Here is an 18,845-nt window from a genome sequence, read left to right on the forward strand (position 1 = left end):
TAAATGTGATATAGGTCCCAATTATAGATCACATACGAGGGACCTCGTCAGGAAACGGAAAGCGTGTCATCCTTAGCTGCTCTAACTGGCGCAGCAAAACCAGAATAAACCTCCCCAAGGGGCCCCAGTGAGTGTATTGTTCATATGTGTAATGTCGTCCTCCTAACGCAGTGTATCAGGTCAACGCATTCCAACCATGTCTGGTTAATCTCCCATCAACAAGCCTGCTGATTAACAAATGGGAAACCGCGGGTATCAGTTCTGTCCTTGCTCTTATCTCATCCCAGAACATTCATAACACAAGCCTAATCACCCCACAGCACCTCCCTACCCTCACTTGGCCGATTTACCGTACACTGACTATATTCCTTCATCGCTTCTCACGGATGGGTCCCCCCAACACCCCCCACCACCCCCCACAACATTCCCCCACAACGGTTCTGCTCCAGTGCTAACCTTGCAGAGCCGTTGCAGAATAAGTACTATTATGTCGGCGTATATTTTAAAAGCTCACGATGGCGATTCTCCCTGGTACACCTGTAGTTTCAGACTGGAGATGGCAGTGTGTCATTCGTATTCGAATCGGTCTTTGATACTCAGAGACTGGAGAGAGCTTTGTTCCAAACTATATGTTTATTACACATAAAAGAAGCTGCAATATAAGAAATAAAGAAATTAAAGTACAAAGGTTATACTTATAAAGTCGATATACAACCTGCTAAACAATGCAAGGTTCCGAGGTGATCAACTTGAATCGCCCTTCAGTCACCTGAGCGTGTCCAGTTCTGCTCCAAAAAACATTCCAATGTTCCATGCTTTAAACCCGCCTTAGCTGCACTGATCACATTTCACACTATGGGAACTTGAGCCTACTTTCGTGCCTGTCTGCTAATTAATTTTAATGTTTGCCAGGCCAAGCAGCCACCGAACAACTCCATCACATTCCACAAAAGCCAGACTCAGCTAATGGTTCCTATGATCCTATAACCGTATGATAACCAAGGAGACAGCTGGATTTTCGGTTGTCTAACGCCTCAGCTAGCGGCCAGAGGGGGCATTAATGGGAGCATTAGAGCTTAGCGGCCGGGCGCACAGCTTTTAGCGCCACAACGGAAAATTCGTTGCGGCTCACCGGGGGCGCAAACCACTAGCGGCGGCTGTTGACGATCGCTCCGATCCTGATGTTGGTCCTGGTGCAACGCCCACGCTTCCCTGGTCGGTAAATTCAGTGCGGCCACCTCATTGAGCGCCCGCCAAGAACAACGTCTGGAAAAACAGTGGGTCCAGGCTTGCAGAGTTGTTAACTGGTGGCTACTTAAAGGGATGAGGAAGCGCTTCCCTCGGAGGTCACAGTCAGTGCAACGTTTACACACAGCACGGTGCGGGAGCCTCCCAGTTTGCAGCGGCAGACAGACATAACAGTGCTGGTTGGAAACAAGTGATTTTGAAAACGTTAATGAGTGCGTTACTATGCCGCGCCTTTAAGACTCGGCTTTTCCTGGGATCTGATTCGGAGTTCCGCGCATGCGCAATGGCTCCACAAAATGTACCGACCAAACATTCATCATGGTCTCCCCACCTGTAGTGTACAACGGCTGGTTTATCGTCCCTGTCAGCTCTTAGACCAATTCTGACAAATTTCTGGGCACGAGTGCAAACATGTTTAAGGCGCCAAAAGTAACGCTCCGCCTGGGTTAATGCCGCAACAGAGATGCGGCCAAATTTCTCCCCCATTGTGTCTTGCTACGTAGGGTTATCAAGGACATTTTACAAACTGCTGACAAAGCAGCCCGCTTGATCGGCACCCCATCCATCACCTTCAACATTCACTCTCTCCACCACCTTAAACATTCACTCCCTCCACCACCGGCGCACTATGGCTGCAATGTGTACCATCTACAAGATGCACTGCAGCAACTCGCCAAGGCCAAGGCTTCTTTGGCAGCACCTCCCAAACCCGCGACCTCTACCACCTAGAAGGACAAGGGCAGCAGGCGCATGGGAACACCACCACCTGCAAGCCCTAAGCTCTGGGATTCCCTCCCTAAACCTCTCTTCTTCTCTACCTCACTTTCCTCCTTTAAGACGCTCATTAAAACTAACCTCTTTATCTGCCCTTTACGTGGCTCGATGTCAAATTTTGTTTTATAACACTCCTGTGAAGCACCTTGGGACATTTTACTACGTTAAAGGCGCTATATAATTACAAGTTGTTGTTGTTATTGCAAGTTTCCCTCCAAGTCATATACCATCCTGACTTGGAAATATATCGTCGCTATCATAAGGCATTCCATCGTTCACTGGGTCAAAATCCTGGAACTCCCTTCCTAACAGCACTGTCGGAGCACCTTCACCACACGGACTGCAGCGGTTCAAGAAGGCAGCTCACCACCATCTTCCTAAGGGCGATTAGGGATGGGCCATAAATGCCGGCCTTGTCAGCAATGCCTACATCTCGTGAACGAATAAAAAAAATACAACTTTGAAGCTAAAAGGCCCATTCTACAGAAAAGCCAAATGGCCAACTCCTGCTCCTATTTCTTATGTTTATGTTTCTTATGAACGATGGAATGCCTTATGATAGCGGCCTGAGAGGTTACCATGGACATGCCAACCACCAGGAGGAGGTCCATCGGGACGTTGATCCTTAAGGGGGTTGAAAACCAGCATAACAGACCCCCGCCCCCTTTCTCAAACCAGCTGTGCCCACTTTGTGCCAGCTTAGCTGACATGACTAGTTGGTAAATCTGCACTAAGACCCTCCGTAATCCACTCAGTAACAGCCCGTACGCACAACTTGTTCCCACTGTGGATCTTTATGAGTGAGGAGCTTTATCAAAAGAGCTGCTCCCATTCAGATCCCCTCAGTGAATTTTAATCACTCATTGAACTGGCGTTTGGCTCCAATAGTTCTCCAAAATGCTTAAAGCAGTGACGACAAAGTCCAGCGCAGGATAATCATTCGATTGTCCCCGGGGCACAGATGAGTCTTGATGCTAATATTCAGGCACCTGCAATTGACAATGACGCCAAGCGCTGAGCACTGGGATTGTGTCTCCCTCCCCTCTCTCACAGATGCATGAGCTCATTCACAGAGAAAACTGCAGATTTGCAAACTAATTGCCGCCACTCCCAGCAGCCTGGGCGGGCGGTGATCTTCGAGCAGAGGGAACGGAAGGCCGAGGGTTCGGAACAAAGCCCTCAGTGTGAGGTCCGAGAACTGTGTCAGGGACAAATAGACTGCGAGTGGCCGTCATTTGCAATAACCCCGGTGATTGCACCCCCCCCCCCGGCCCCCCGCTGAGTGAGCCGTGGATTTAGGAAGCAGCCCGCGACAGCCGGCCATCTCGCGGGTCCCGTGTCTGTCGCTTGGGCCACAGGTTGGGTTGCCAACCCTCCCGGGCTGCCCTGGCACCTTCGGGATTATTAGTTACAAAAAATATTGGAGCATGATTGCGTTACATGGATAGACTGGAGAAGCTGGGGTTGTTCTCCTTGGAGCAGAGAAGGTTGAGAGGAGATTTGATCGAGGTGTTCTGGACAGAGTAGATAGAAACTGTTCCCATTGGTGGAAGGGTTGGAACCAAAGGACTCAGATTTAAGGTGATTTAGAAGAATGAGAGGTGATCTCATTGAAATATACAAGATTCTAAAGGGGATTGACAGGGTAGATGCTAAGAGGATGTTTCCCCCGGGCTGGAGAGTCTAGAACCAGGGGTCACAGTCTCAGGATAAAGGGTCGGTCATTTAAGACGGAGATGAAGAGGAAATTGTTTTCTCAGAGGGTTGTGAACCTTTGGAATTCTCTGCCCCAGAGAGCTGTGGATGCTGAGTCTCTGAATATATTTAAGGCTGAGATCGCTAGATTTTTGGACTCTAGAGCAATAAAGGGATCTGGAGATCGGGTGGGAAAGTGAGTTGAGGTCAATGATCAGCCATGATCTTATGGAATGTTGGAGCAGGCTCGAGGGGCCGTAGGTCCTACTCCAGCTCCTATTTCTTATGTTCTTATGTCTTTCTTATGATTGGTAAAAGAACCAAAGGTGACATGAGGAACGACTTTTTTACCCAGCGAGTGGTTAGGATCTGGAATGCACGGCCTGAAAGGGTGGTGGAGGCAGACTCAATCGCGGCTTTCAAAGGGGAGTTGGATAAGTACCTGGAGGAACAAAAATTGCAGGGCTACTGGGAAAGGGCGGGGGAGTGGGATTAGCTGAGGTGCTCTTGCAGAGAGCCGGCACGGGCTCGATGGGCCGAATGGCCTCCTTCGGTGCTGTAACCACTCTGTGATTCTAGGATAAAAAAAGCTCGTTAACCCCCGGCTGGGCCTGTTGGAGGTGGAAGGTCACGTGATGAAACCTCCAGGGAAACATCCAACCAGAGTTGGCAACCCCTTGCCAGCGGAGTTATTAAAAATGAGAACATTTCATTATTCATGTGAAAGTAGGCCTTTCAGTCGGATATTTGTATGGGGACTAGAGTTTTGCATGTTGTCTGGTAGGTGTTAGCTCGTGAACAATGTACAAGTGTCAGCTTGGCTCAGTTGGTAGCACTCTTGCCTCTGGGTGAGAAGGATGTGGATTCACGACCCACTCCCAGCACGCAACCTAGGTGGGCACTCCAATCCAGGGCTGAGGGAATGCTGCATTGTTGGAGCAGGTTTGTTGAGGCAGTTAATGTCTCGGAATCCATGGCCTGACTGATATCTGGGAGATGATGAGAGGTTGCAAGTACTTGCCAAGGAGATTTTAACACTCAAAGTAACGTCCCCTTTGCAAGAACCTTGTGCAATTAATTTAGGTTACTGGCAAAAGAGCCAGAGATGAGATGAGAATCTTTTTTACACAGCGTGCTATTGTGATCAGGAACGCGCTGCCTGAAAGGGTGGTGGAAGCAGATTCAATAGTAACCCTCGCTGGGGGAATTGGATGTATACTAGGAAAGGTAACATTTGCAGGGCTATGTGGAAAGAGGGGAGGTGGGACTGTGGGCCGAATGGCCGCCTTTTGTGCCGTATGATTCTAAGTGGGGTTTCTGCTACACTGTGTAATAAGAAATCGTGGAGTAGATTATTCTGACCCCCGCCCTCTGCCTGGCAACAGATGGGGACAGCACACCCAAAGGACCTCTGCCCCTGTCCATGCCCAAGAGCGCTGGTATTTCTCACCCCGGGCCTTTAATATGGCCTGACGCACACACTGCACAGGCCTTTATTGCAAGGGGGATGGAGTATAAAAGCAGAGAAGTGCTGCTACAACTGTACTGCGTACACTTTTGGTCTCCTTATTTAAGGAAGGATATACTTGCATTGGAGGCTGTTCAGAGAAGGTTCACTAGGTTGATTCCAGAGATGAGGGGGTTGACTTATGAGGATAGGTTGAGTAGGTTGGGCCTCTATACATTGGAGTTGATCTTATCGAAACATAAGATAATGAGGGGGCTCAATAAGGTGGATGCAGAGAGGATATTTCCACTCATAGGGGAAACTAAAACTAGGGGACATAGTCTCAGAATAAGGAACCGCTCATTTAAAACTGAGATGAGGAGGAATTTCTTCTCTGAGGGTTGTAAATCTGTGGAATTCTCTGCCCCAGAGAGCTGTGGAGGCTGGGTCATTGAATATATTTAAAGCGAAGATAGACAGATTTTTGAGCGATAAGGGAATAAAGGGTTATGGGGAGCGGGCGGGGAAGTGGAGCTGAGTCCATGATCAGATCAGCCATGATCGTATTGAATGGCGGAGCAGGCTCGAGGGGTCAAATGGCCGACTCCTGCTCCTATTTCTTATGTTCTTATAACTACCCCCTTAGGCCAGAGCAAGGGGGCAAGAGATGTTGGAACCTGCAGCTGAGTGTTGGCCCACCGAGCTCTGGATCTCCTGGTTGCTGGTGGAGGTCAGCAATCGATGGACATAATGCCTCGATTGTGCACACGATCTGGTCTTGGCAGTCCTTCAGCTTATCACCAGAACCTTCACAGAACCTCCGGCCAGCCCGGCTCCGGAGCGGACCACAGCGGCACAGGAAAGGAGTGGAAACTAACAGGGATACAGGAAAAGGGAGAGGAGAGAGAGACTGCATTTTCTATAGCGCCTTTCACAACCTTAGAACGTCTCACAACTCTTCACAGCCAATGAAGTAGATCCGAAGTGTAGTCACTGTTGTAATGTAAGAAACGGGAGAGCCAATTTGGGTACAGCAAGCTCCCGCAAGCAGCGACGAGATAAATGACCAGGTATCCTGCTTCGGCAACGCTGGTCCACGTGTGCATCAGAATGCGCAAGGGCCAGATAGCCAACCCAGTACCTGGAGGAACGGGCCACCCCAGTCCCAAGAAGACATCCCAAGCGCCCGCCATCTTCAGCCACTCGGGGGGTCTCTGACACGGAGCACAAGATCTGGTGCTACGTAAAGTCACCAAGGGGAAACGCCAGCCACGTACCGTCCCTGGTAGTTGGGCTGGCTGTAAAGCACTTTGGGTCGTCTGGTGGCCAGGAAAGGCACTACATAACTGCACGGAACTCTACAATGCCAGTTTTTGCGCTAAAAACATTCGAATTGTCCAATAATTTGAAGTATATGTTAAGTTAGTGCTTCAAAAATTGAATTCTCAGATCACTTGATGTAAGCAAATTGGAATTAGGAGTAGACTGTAAACGCTTGGAGTCCCTGGTTGGGCGTGTGTAGAGGCCAGTGTTGTCGGAGGGGCATTGGGCCACAGCACTGTGTACACCTGGGGAGGAGGGGGAATACATTGGGTGATGTGAGAGTGGGCTGATGTTCTCTATGGAAACCTGCTGTGCGGTATTTCACTCGCAATGCCCCCTGGATAGTTAACTTCCAAAAACACAATGAGAGACTCAAACTTCACTTTCATAAAGATTCAGTTGCCAGCTTCACATAGACACCGACCTTCCGTGGCCTTTTCACTTGGGCGATCTGAATGCACAGCACATTGCCAGGGAGAACATTGAGGACATCTCATCTCTGCTTATTTCCATCACATTTCCATATGTTAATATATTAAAATGAAGCTCTCAGGCATTTTGGAGTGAAACCACTTCTGACCTGAGCCAGCTGGAGAATCATGTGTCGCAGGCCGAGCACAGGCAGCAGATCCAGGTCCCCGATCAATGGCCATGGCTACACTCACCTCCCTGCCCATCGATGGCCAATGTAAAGGATAATCTCTCAACCCCCATCAATGGCCAATGAACAATGATCTCTCTGCCCCACAGTGGCCAATGAACGATGATCTCTTTGCCCATCAATGGCCAATGAACAATGATCTCTCTGCCCCAAAGTGGCCAATGAACGATGATCTCTTTGCCCATCAATGGCCCAATGAACGATGATCCCTCTACCCCACAGTGGCCAATGAACGATGATTTCTCAACCCTCACAGTGGGCAATGAACGATGATCCCTCTACCCCAATAAACGATGATCTCTCTATCTCACAGTGCCCATTAAAGTGGTGATTTTTCTGCCCAACAGACAGGCGCCACGAGACAACAAACCATAAAATCAAAACTAGACATTTCTTGAAAAGAAAGTGCCAAATACGCCTTGAACGTTTCTTTTAGATTTTATTCTCCAATTCATCGTATTTCTGTCCAGTTGCATTCAGCATTTGGGAATGAACAAAACCCATTCCACTTCAATGAAATGCAGCAACGCACCAGCCAGTGATAAATGGACAGGTACAGATAGTGCTCAAAGGTTCTACTTCAGAAGTACAAAATTATACGGGACCGAGTGAAAACAGATACGCTTAGTAAACCTCGGGTGATTCACACCTTCACTATTACACACATCAAAGAGATCTCCCGACATTAAAATAAAACATACAACACTAATGTAAAACTTGGAATGTCGCGATTAGGTATCAGTAACTGTGATACACCATCATGCACACATCATGTGAGAGGAAATGATTCTGCAGCTAATGGGCTTTCCCCATATTACAAAGACGCTGTGTTGGTGCAGTTACTCCTTAACATAGACCCTCGTACAGACGACATCATTAGCAACCAGCGTCTGGAATTAAAGAACAGAAAAGAATGTTATCATTTGTAATAGCTCACTCCATGGTCTATGCTTACATTAAAGAGTATGCAATGTCGGTTGTTAAGATTTTTATTCAGGTGTGAAAGAAATGTTTTAGCAAGAAAGACTTGCATTTATATAGCACCTTTCACAACCACAGGATTCCCCGAAGTGCTTTACAGCCAAATGAAGTACTTTTGAAGTGCAGTCACTGTTAGTACGTAGGAAAAGTGGCTACCAATTTGTGCACAGCAAGCTCCCACAATCAGCCATGCGATTATGACCAAATAAAGTGGTGTTGGTTGAGGGATCATCATCATAGGCAGTCCCTCGGAATCGAGGAAGACTTGCTTCCACTCCTGAAGCGAGTTCTCTGGTGCCTGAACAGTCCAATACGAGAGTCACAGACTCTGTCACAGGTGGGACAGACAGTCGCCAAGGGAAGGGGTGTGTGGGACTGATTTGCCGCACGCTCCTTCCGCTGCCTGCGCTTGACCTCTTCACGCTCTCAGCGTTGAGATTCGAAGAGCTCAACGCCCTCCCGGATGCACTTTCTCCACCTAGGGTGGTCTTTGGCCAAGGACTCCCAGGTGTCAGTGGTGATGTCGCAGTTTATCAGGGAAGCTTTGAGAATTGTAACATTTCCACTGCCCACCGTTGGCTCGTTTGCCGTGAAGGAGCTCCGCATAGAGCAATTGCTTAGGGAGTCTCGTGTCTGGCATGCAAACTATGTGGCCTGCCCAGTGAAGCTGATCGAGTGTGGTCAGTGCTTCAATGCTGGGGATGTTGGCCTGGATGAGGACACTGATGTCAGTGCGTCTGTCCTCCCAAGGGGTTTGCAGGATCTTACGGAGACATCGTTGGTGATATATCTCCAGCGACTTGAGGTGCCTTCTGTACATCGTCCATGCCTCTGATCCATACAGGAAGGCAGGTATTACTACAGCCCTGTAGACCGTGAGCTTGGTGGTAGACTTGAGGGTAGTGTTGGTTGAGAGATAAATATTACCCAGATCACCGCGGAGTACTTTCTTGCTCTTCTTCGAATAGTGCCATAGGATCTTTTACAGTCCACCTGAGAGAGCAGACGGGGCCTCGGTTTAACATCTCATCCGAAAGACGGCACCTCCGAAAATGCAGCACTCCCTCAGCACCTCACTGAAATGTCAGCTTGGATTGCGTGCTCAAGTCTCTTGGGTGGGAACTTGAACCCACAGCCTTCTGACTGAAAGGTGAGAGTGTTACTAACTGCACTAAGACTAATATCGACCCAGAGCAACATTGGGGCTGGTTTCTGAGAGTGTGCAAACAGCAAGGGTCAAGCACAGACAGTATGCATCGTGACTTCTCCCTGGCCATACGCAATCGCGGGCCAATGAGCACCATGAATCAAAAGGAATGCTGGTGTCCCAGCCAGTGATGTTGGTAAAACCAGCCCCATTGTTATTGACTATCACAATGTCAGCTGTAGCTCAGTGGGCAGCACACTTGCCTCTGAGTCAGAAGGTTGTGGGTTCAAGTCCCACCCTAGGAACTGGAGCACATAAATCTAGGCTGACACTCCCAGTGCAGTGCTGAGGGAATGTTGCATTGTTGGAGGTGCTGTCTTTCACATGAACTGTTAAACCAAGGTCCCGTCTGCCCTCTAAAATGGACCTAAAAGATCCCACAGCACTATTTTGAAGAAGAGCAGGGAAGTTATCCCTCAATCAACATAACAAATGATCTGGTCATTATCACATAGCTGTTGGTGGGGGCTTGCCGTATGCACATTGGCTGTCGCGTTTCCCATATTACAACAATGACTACACTCCAAAAGGACTTCATTGGCCGTAAAGTGCTTCGGGTGGTCGTGAAAGGTGCTATATAAATGCAAGTCTTTCTTTTTCCCTCTGACGGTGGATCTAATAAGAAAATCAAAATGACCTACCAGGATTAATTCATTGTTCACCAGTTCCCGTGTCCAGTGTGTTTTAGGCCCACCTCCGTTCAGAAGGGTTTGCTTGCAGTAGATTTTGTTTTCACTTTCCCAGTTGGGCAGACTCTGGAAGAAAAAGGGATGAACAAAGACAGTAAGCGATCCCACGGCTGAACACACGTAAATAAATCCGTTCTGTGCAAAGGTCCCCAGTGTTAGGTTTCTCCCTCGTTAGATATCTTTCACAAAATCTATGCAAGCGATTGGATTGTAATAACTTTGAAATAATAATCAATATGAGGCCACAGTAGTCTTGTGGTTAAGGTCTTGAACTCGCATAGGAACACAGTAGGCCATTCACACCCCACCCTCCTTCAAGACTGTCCCCCCAACCCAGAGGTCAGGATTTCAAATCTCGCAATGGCAAGTTGTGAAATTGAATTTGATAATCTTGCTATGTGCGGCTGGCATCAGAAAAATGACCGTGAAGATGGCCGGATTGTCATAAAAACCCAACTGGCTCACTGATGTGCATCAGGAAAGAGACCAATCCAGCCTGGCCTATACGTGACTCCAGTCGCACACAATGAGGTTGACCATTAATGCCCCCACATCCCAATAAACACTACCCTGTAACGTTGCAAAAATATATTTTTTAAATGACACAGATACAAAATAACTGAACAGGACAGACAGCCATGAGATGCTGCAATTGTCCTTTCGGGAGGGAAATCTGCCGCCCTTACCCTGGTCTGGCCTATATGTAACTCCAGATCCGCAGCAAGGTGGTTGGCTCTTAAAGTGCCCTCTGAAATGGCCTAGCGAGCCACTCAGTTGCTCAAGGGCAAATAGGGATGGGCAATAAATGCTGCTGAAGCCCACGTCCAAAGAACGAATAAAAAAAATAAATAGAAACATAGAAACATAGAAAATAGGTGCAGGAGTAGGCCATTCGGCCCTTCTAGCCTGCACCGCCATTCAATGAGTTCATGGCTGAACATGCAATTTCAGTACCCGCTTCCTGCTTTCTCACCATACCCCTTGATCCCCCGAGTAGTAAGGACTTTATCTAACTTGAATATATTTAGTGAATTGGCCTCAACAACTTTCTGTGGTAGAGAATTCCACAGGTTCACCACTCTCTGGGTGAAGAAGTTTCTCCTCATCTCGGTCCTAAATGGCTTACCTCTTATCCTTAGGCTGTGACCCCTGGTTCTGGACTTCCCCAACATTGGGAACATTCTTCCTGCATCTAACCTGTCCAAACCCGTCAGAATTTTAAACGTTTCTATGAGGTCCCCTCTCATTCTTCTGAACTCCAGTGAATACAAGCCCAGTTGATCCAGTCTTTCTTGATAGGTCAGTCCCACCATCCCGGGAATCAGTCTGGTGAACCTTCGCTGCACTCCCTCAATAACAAGAATGACCTTCCTCAAGTTAGGAGACCAAAACTGTACACAATACTCCAGGTGTGGCCTCACCAAGGCCCTGTACAACTGTAGCAACACCTCCCTGCCCCTGTACTCAAATCCCCTTGCTATGAAGGCCAACATGCCATTTGCTTTCTTAACCGCCTGCTGTACCTGCATGCCAACCTTCAATGACTGATGTACCTTGACACCCAGGTCTCGTTGCACCTCCCCTTTTCTTAATCTGTCACCATTCAGATAATAGTCTGTCTCTCTATTTTTACCTCACATTTATCCACATTATACTTCATCTGCCATGCATTTGCCCACTCACCTAACCTATCCAAGTCACTCTGCAGCCTCATAGCATCCTCCTCGCAGCTCACACTGCCACCCAACTTAGTGTCATCCGCAAATTTGGAGATACTACATTTAATCCCCTGGTCTAAATCATTAATGTACAGTGAAACAGCTGGGGCCCCAGCACAGAACCTTGCGGTACCCCACTAGTCACTGCCTGCCATTCTGAAAAGTACCCATTTACTCCTACTCTTTGCTTCCTGTCTGACAACCAGTTCTCAATCCATGTCAGCACACTACTCCCAATCCCATGTGCTTTAACTTTGCACATTAATCTCTTGTGTGGGACCTTGTCGAAAGCCTTCTGAAAGTCCAAATATACCACATCAACTGGTTCTCCCTTGTCCACTCTACTGGAAACATCCTCAAATAAACTGCAATGCCCCTATTTGATCAGGTATCAATTTATATTGTGCAGCGAAAGACGCGGGGCCGATTGTGATCTTCAAGTCGAAGTCATGTCGAAATGCTTTCGAACTGCTGTTACTCCTGCCAGAGAGGTCGAGTGCCAATAACACTCAGTTCTCATTTGCTCATTTGCATCGTTACTCACAGCAACAAGTGCGAGATGGAAAGAGTGCTGCCACAGAGCAAAGGCACCTAATATTCATTATTTTACTGATTTCTGTCTGTCTGTAGTTTTTTTATTAAGTGTGAACTAATGCCACAATCAGACCAACTGGCTCGGAGAACCAGTGGCATACTGATCAGGAATTCCGACACGTTTCGCGGGGATTGGGGATTCAGAAATCCGGGCGTGCGCACTCCACGATTCGCCGACAGGGGATCTTTGTGGGAGTGCACACTGAAATTCCTGATAGTCACATCCAAATTCCCTTTACGGATTCCCGATGGGTGATGGGTGGAAAACTGTGGGCAGAGCGAGGCCAATATTCTCAGCGTGTGCTCCTGGTGGTGAGGCTCCATGGCGGGAACGGGATTTCACAGGGTTACCCCTTCTACCTTTAAACTGAAAGCCTGCGGAGAATAGATTCGCCAGGGAGAGGAGAAAGACATCAAATGGGAATACAGATAGAAAACCACATTTAATTCCATTCGCCACGGTTATTAAGCTGGGCGCCAGTGCTCATCTCTACCCGGTTTAAGATTCCAAGGGGATCATCTGGACTTTGTACGATAGTGTAAAACGGGGGATAGCGAATCAGCAACTTGTTTTACATCTTAGAATCAGAAAGCAGACATCTTAGAATTGGGCATGAAAGTGGAGTCGAGGTAGAAGATCAGCCACAATCTTGTTAAATGGCGCTCCAGGCTCGAGGGGCCGTATTGGCCTACTCCTGCTCCTAGTTCTTATGTTAAAGAAAGACTTGGATTTATACATCACCTTTCATGGCCACCGGACGTCTCAAAGCGTTTTACAGCCAACGAAGTACTTTTGGAGTCACTGTTGTAATGTAGGAAACGCAGCAGCCAATCTGCGCACAGCAAGCTCCCACAAACAGCAATGTGACAATGACCAGATAATCTTTTTTTTTGTTATGTTGATTGAGGGATAAATATTGGCCCCAGGACGCCGGGGATAACTCCCCTGCTCGTCTTTGAAATAGTGCCACGGGATCTTTTACATCCACCTGAGAGCAGACGGAGCCTCAGTTTAACGTCCCATCCGGAAGACGGCACCTCCGACAGTGCGGCACTCCTTCAGCACTGCACTGGAGTGTCAGCCTAGATTTTTTGTGCTCAAAGTCCCTGGAGTGGAACTTGAACCCACAACCTTCTGACCCAGAGGCGAGTGTGCTGCCCACTGAGCCACGGCTGACACTACACAGGAGACCATTTGGCCCATCATGTTGGCTCTTTGAAAGGTCTGTACAAATAGTCCCACTCCACAGTTCTTTCCCCTTAGCCGGGCAATTCTTTTTCCAAGTACATGTAAGTCACACGTAGGGCGTCACACTTTAAGTAGATAAATAGCCACTACATGTTTCGTTTCCTCTTGCTGATTTTCTGAACTATCTGATCGACTGGAATTTCAGGACCAGAGGCTTCCTTCGGACGAATGCCTCCAACCCGGAATTTTTTGCGAAAGTACTTTATGGTCCTGGAGGCGCCTTCGATTGCTATGGGAGGCTTTCTCTTCCCGCGCAACCAATCACAGTACAGTATTCTCATTGCTAGCGACGGGACCTCTGTAACTCCGAGTTCTCATTGCTATCAATGAGGAAAAAAAAAACACCCAAGAACAACACAAAGGTGAAACATTACATCTCAGAGTCAGAAGGTTGTGGGATCAAGTCCCACTCCAGAGACTTGAGCACATAAATCTAGGCTGACACTCCAGTGCAGTGCTGAGGGAATGCCGCGCTGTCGGAGGTGCCGTCTTTCGGATGCGACGTTAAACCGAGGCCCTGTCTGCCCTCTCAGGTGGATGTAAAAGATCCCACGGCCACTGTTTCAAAGAAGAGCAGGGGAGTTCTCACAGATGTCCTGACTAATATTTATCCCTCAACTAACATCACGAAAAACAACAGATTATCTGGGTCATTGTCACATTTGTGGGAGCTTGCTGTGCGCAAATTGGCTGCTGTATTTTCCGCATTACAACAGTGACTACATCAATGCTCCCTCTAAGCTGTGTGGCCGCACAGCTCTCTGCCAGTCCCACATAGCATGTGACGGGCTTTTTCAATGTTACATTTTACACAAGCCGGAAACTGTGAATGGGCCGCACTACCCCTTAAAGGAGCACACAAAAACAAAATTAGGGGAACATTGGAATGCACTTCAATAAAGTTCTTCATTGGCTGTAAAGAGCTTTGAGTCCTCCTTGAGGTCGTGAGAGGTACTGTCTAAAAAAGAAAAAGGACTTACATTTATATAGCGCCTTTCACAACCTTTACAGCCAATGAAGTATATTTGGAGTGTAGTCACTGTTGTAATGTGGGAAACGCGGCAGCCAATTTGTGCACAGCAAGCTCCCACAAACAGCAATGTGATAATGACCAGATAATCTGTTTTTGTTGATTGAGGGATAAATATTGGCCCAGGACACCGGGGATAACTCCCCTGCTCTTCTTCGAAATGGTGCCATGGGATCTTTTACATCCACCTGAGAGAGCAGACTGGGCCTTGGTTTAACGTCCCATCCGAAAGACGGCACCTCTGACAGTGCAGCACTCCCTCAGCGCTGCACTGGAGTGTCAGCCTAGATTTATGTGCTCAAGTCCCTGGCTGGTCTCCCACATTCTGCCCAACGTAAACTAGAGGTCAGCTGAAACTCGGCTGCCCGTGTCCTAACTCGCACCAAGTCCCGCTCACCCATCACCCCTGTGCTCGCTGACCCACATTAGTTTCCCGGTTGCAACATCTCAATTTCAAAATTCTCATTCTTGTTTTCAAATCCCTCCATGGACTCACCCCTCCCTATCTCTGTAATCTCCTCCAGCTCCACAAGATGTCTGCGCTCCTCTAATTCTGCCCCCTTGAGCATCCCTGATTATAATCGCTAAACCATTGGTGGCCGTGCCTTCTGTTGCCTGGGCCCCAAGCTCTGGAACTCTCTGCCTGAACTTCTCTGCCTCTCTTTCCTCCTTCAAATCACTTTATTTAAGACACTCGTTAAACCCTACCTCTTTGACCAAGCTTTTGGTCACTCGTGCTAATTTCTATTTATGCGGTTTGGTATCAATTTTTTAATCTCGTGGCACTCCTGTGAAGCACCTTGGGACATTTCACTGCGTTAAAAGGCGCTATATAAATACAAGTTGTTGTTGTTGGAGTGGGGCTTGAACCCACAACCTTCAGAGGCAATTGAGGCACAGCCGACACACAAAATGCACGTCTTGCTTTCTTCTTCACCTCATCTTGTGTTTGGAGCCGGTCACACCGGGAGTTCAAGTCAGCGGACACTGCTTGATAATGTTTGTAGAGAACAGCTTCACTCACTACCCCCCCGAAGCAGTATCAACACCTCAACCAGCAACATCTACAAGCAACACAAGCGTGTGGTAGCCGGGCAGAGCGCCGAGCAAGCAGCGATAGACAGGAGGGCTAAAAGAATGAAATAGCAGGAGAGAGAGAGAGAGAAAGCATGTTATTTTTCCCCCATTTTCCGCTGAGCCACTGGAGACCAGCTTGTCTATTCTAATGCTGCCGGCACCAGGCGCCCGCTCAGATCTTACTGGGAAGCGAGTTGTCTGCAGCATCATTAACTTAATATAAAGTCAACTGGCCAAGCAAGGATGAATTAGTCACTCTTGACGTTTGCAGTCACCACAGGGAGCCACCCACACTCAATTAGTAATGTGTTAGTGTGTGTCTCATTGTAGCAGGACTCTCCGAGCCCTGACTATCTGCCGTCTCCTCATTGCTTAATGTTCAAAATCCCTCTCACCGCCAGCTCTGCTGCATTTTATTCCTGCTCCAGAAACAAGGGAGTGTTTATAATATAAAAGATCAAAAGAGAAAGCGCTGGAAATCTCAGCGGGTCAGACAGCATCTGTGGAGAGAAACAGAGTTAACGTTTCAGGTCTGTGTGACCCTTCGTCAAAAGGAAGTGTTGAACCCACTTTGTGACTCTTCAATCTGCTGCCTAATCCTTTCAGTGCAATTATCTGATAATTACATTTTTATATTCCCATTTTTCTTACACATTTATCTCTCCCCACAGATGCTGCTGAGATTTCCAGCATTTTATGTTTTTATTCCCATTTTTCTGTCTTATTTATCTGGCGTAGTTCCCATCATTGGCTTGTGGGTTGGATGAGTTTTTTTTTAAGAACACTAGAGAATCCACCCCCCACACCGGGAGCATGTAAATGTTCACCTCACCTTGCATTTTCTCCCGTCTACCGTCTCCTCCTCAAACTCCTCTCCGATCTTGAAGTTGATCTCGGTGGTCCTCACCGTGGTGGAGGTCTTGATGTAGAACTGGTCGCCATCCTGTCTGATCTCCACCAGCGGCTTGGATGCTGCAGCTACTGCCACTTTCCTCAGCATGGCATTGACCCCTGGGGGTGAGGGTCAGAGAATGAGGGGGTCAGACAGGCAGAGCAAACACATCCCCCAAAATACAGACTTACATTGGGGAGGTCACAGTTCATTTGAGGAGGGCTACCAGTCTTTTCTATTCCAACAATAACCAGCTCACAACACTTCGAATTAAAGAAAGACTTGCATTTATATAGCACCTTTCACGACCACCGGACATCTCAAAGCGCTTTACAGTCAATGAAGTACTTTTGGAGTGTAGTCACTGTTGTAATGTGGGATTATATAGGATCTACAACACAGAGACAGGCCATTCAGCCAACCAGTCCATGCCGGCGTTTATGCTCCACTCAAGCCTCCTCCAGTCTTTCCTCATCTAACCCTATCAGCATAACCCTCTATTCCCTTCTCCCTAATGTGTTTGTCTAGCCTCCCCTTAAATGCATCGATACTATTCGCTTCAACCACTCCCTGTGGCAGTGAGTTCCACATTCTCACCGCTCTCTGGGTAAAGAAGTTTCTCCTGAATTCCCCATTGGATTTCTTGAATATCTTATATTGATGGCCTCTAGTTATGTTCTTCCCCACAAGTGGAAACATTTTCTCTGTACCCACTCTATCAAAACCTTTCATCATTTTACAGACCTCTATTAGGTCACCCCTCAGCCTTCTCTTTGCAAGAGAACAGAGACCCCCAGCCTGTTCATCCTTTCCTGATATGTGTACCAGATCGAAAGTTCTGCTGGTGGAGATAACTCGACGCTAGGGAAGGGGACTCCCCACCCCTCCCGTGCAGTTACTCTCAGACAACACCGACTATTGAATGTACAAAACAAAAAGGTCACATGAATCACTGCAAAATCATGCAATAAACACACTCTGGGACCAAAGCCCTCGGAGGGCTACATTTTTCAGTCGTTTTCGAAAATGCATTGAACGATTCCTGTTACATGCGACTATTATAGAGCAGAACTAAGGTGCCGTGAGTAAATAGATGTATTTATCGATTACGCTGATGCAGAAGCTTGTTGCCTGTTCCACTTTAGGAAAAAAAAGGAACCGATTGTTCAATTGCTTGCGATTGATGGTTTTTTTTTCCTGTTGCAAAAAAATTGTAAAAATGCAAAGCAAAGGATCGGATTAAGATTCAGCCTGGGACACTGGCAGCTCTCTATCTCTGTGCATCTGTACCGTGCGGCTCGGCATCAGGCAAACAGGGGGTCACTGCAACAAGGATGGACACAAAACAGCCTTACCCAGGACTTTGAGCAGCTCATCGAAATTCTCACTGCTTCTCATCTTCCAAGTGCCGGCAAAGTTGGGCATGTTGTGCCTGTGCTGTCACAGATGCTGTGCCTGGGCTGGGAGAGTTTCTCTGCAGGGTAAAGCAGTTCCTACACACACTCTCAGACACACAAGTCTCTCCAGCTGCTGCCTCTCAAACTCTGCTGCTCATTACGCGAGGGGTCTGTGCTCGGAATCACCCAACGTGCTGCCACAGTCCCGGCCCACCCAACTGCAACCTTGGATTTAAAGCCGCACTGTCCCCCGCTCTGCCTTTTATGTGTGGTTGGTCTTCGAACCCACCCCCTCTCTCGGGCTCTGACGCTTGTCTCTCGCTGCTTGCACACACTGGCTTGAAACAAATTAACCCAATCCAGGGGGAATTTATGGAGTGAGACAATTAAAGGCATAGTCGCCCTCTCCCGCCCCCCATAAACCACAGCCTAGGAGGACCCCCCACCCCAGATATCCCATCCTGTCCCGCTCACCAGTCACCTTCGTGTGCAACCAGTCTCCCACTCAAAGACCTGGCTGGCCAATTTAAACTTTCGCCCATAATGTAAGACACGTTACACTCCTTCTCCTGATTTTCCAATCCCTTTGAAAGCAAAGAAAGACTTGCATTTATAGAAACGTAGAAAATAGGTGCAGGAGTAGGCCATTCGACCCCTTCGAGCCTGCACCGCCATTCAATAAGATCATGGCTGATCATGCAACTTCAGTATTCCATTCCTGCTTTCTCTTCATACTCCTTGATCCCTTTAGTCGTAAGGGCCATATATAACTCCCTTTTGAAATGAACTGGCCTCAACAACTTACTGTGGTAGAGAATTCCACAGGGTCACAATTCTCTGAGTGAAGAAGTTTCTCCTCATCT

The 18,845-nt window shown here is 47.9% G+C and overlaps 2 protein-coding genes across 2 annotated transcripts in view; one reads left to right on the forward strand and one right to left on the reverse strand.

Annotated features, from left to right (window-relative positions):
- skic8 (SKI8 subunit of superkiller complex) overlaps positions 1 to 18,845 on the forward strand; it is a 127,148-nt gene that overhangs the window by 57,061 nt on the left and 51,242 nt on the right. The window lies entirely within an intron of this gene.
- LOC139233744 (cellular retinoic acid-binding protein 1) lies at positions 7,618 to 18,133 on the reverse strand. The gene is made up of 4 exons (XM_070864218.1): positions 17,941 to 18,133; positions 16,526 to 16,704; positions 9,978 to 10,091; positions 7,618 to 8,038 (listed from the first exon to the last, which is right to left on the reverse strand). The coding sequence occupies exons 1-4, from the start codon at positions 18,008 to 18,010 to the stop codon at positions 7,988 to 7,990; spliced, it is 414 nt and encodes a 137-aa protein (XP_070720319.1). The 5' UTR covers positions 18,011 to 18,133; the 3' UTR covers positions 7,618 to 7,987.

The sequence above is a fragment of the Pristiophorus japonicus genome, chromosome 21, assembly GCF_044704955.1.
Source record: "Pristiophorus japonicus isolate sPriJap1 chromosome 21, sPriJap1.hap1, whole genome shotgun sequence".
Lineage (NCBI taxonomy): Eukaryota > Metazoa > Chordata > Chondrichthyes > Pristiophoridae > Pristiophorus > Pristiophorus japonicus.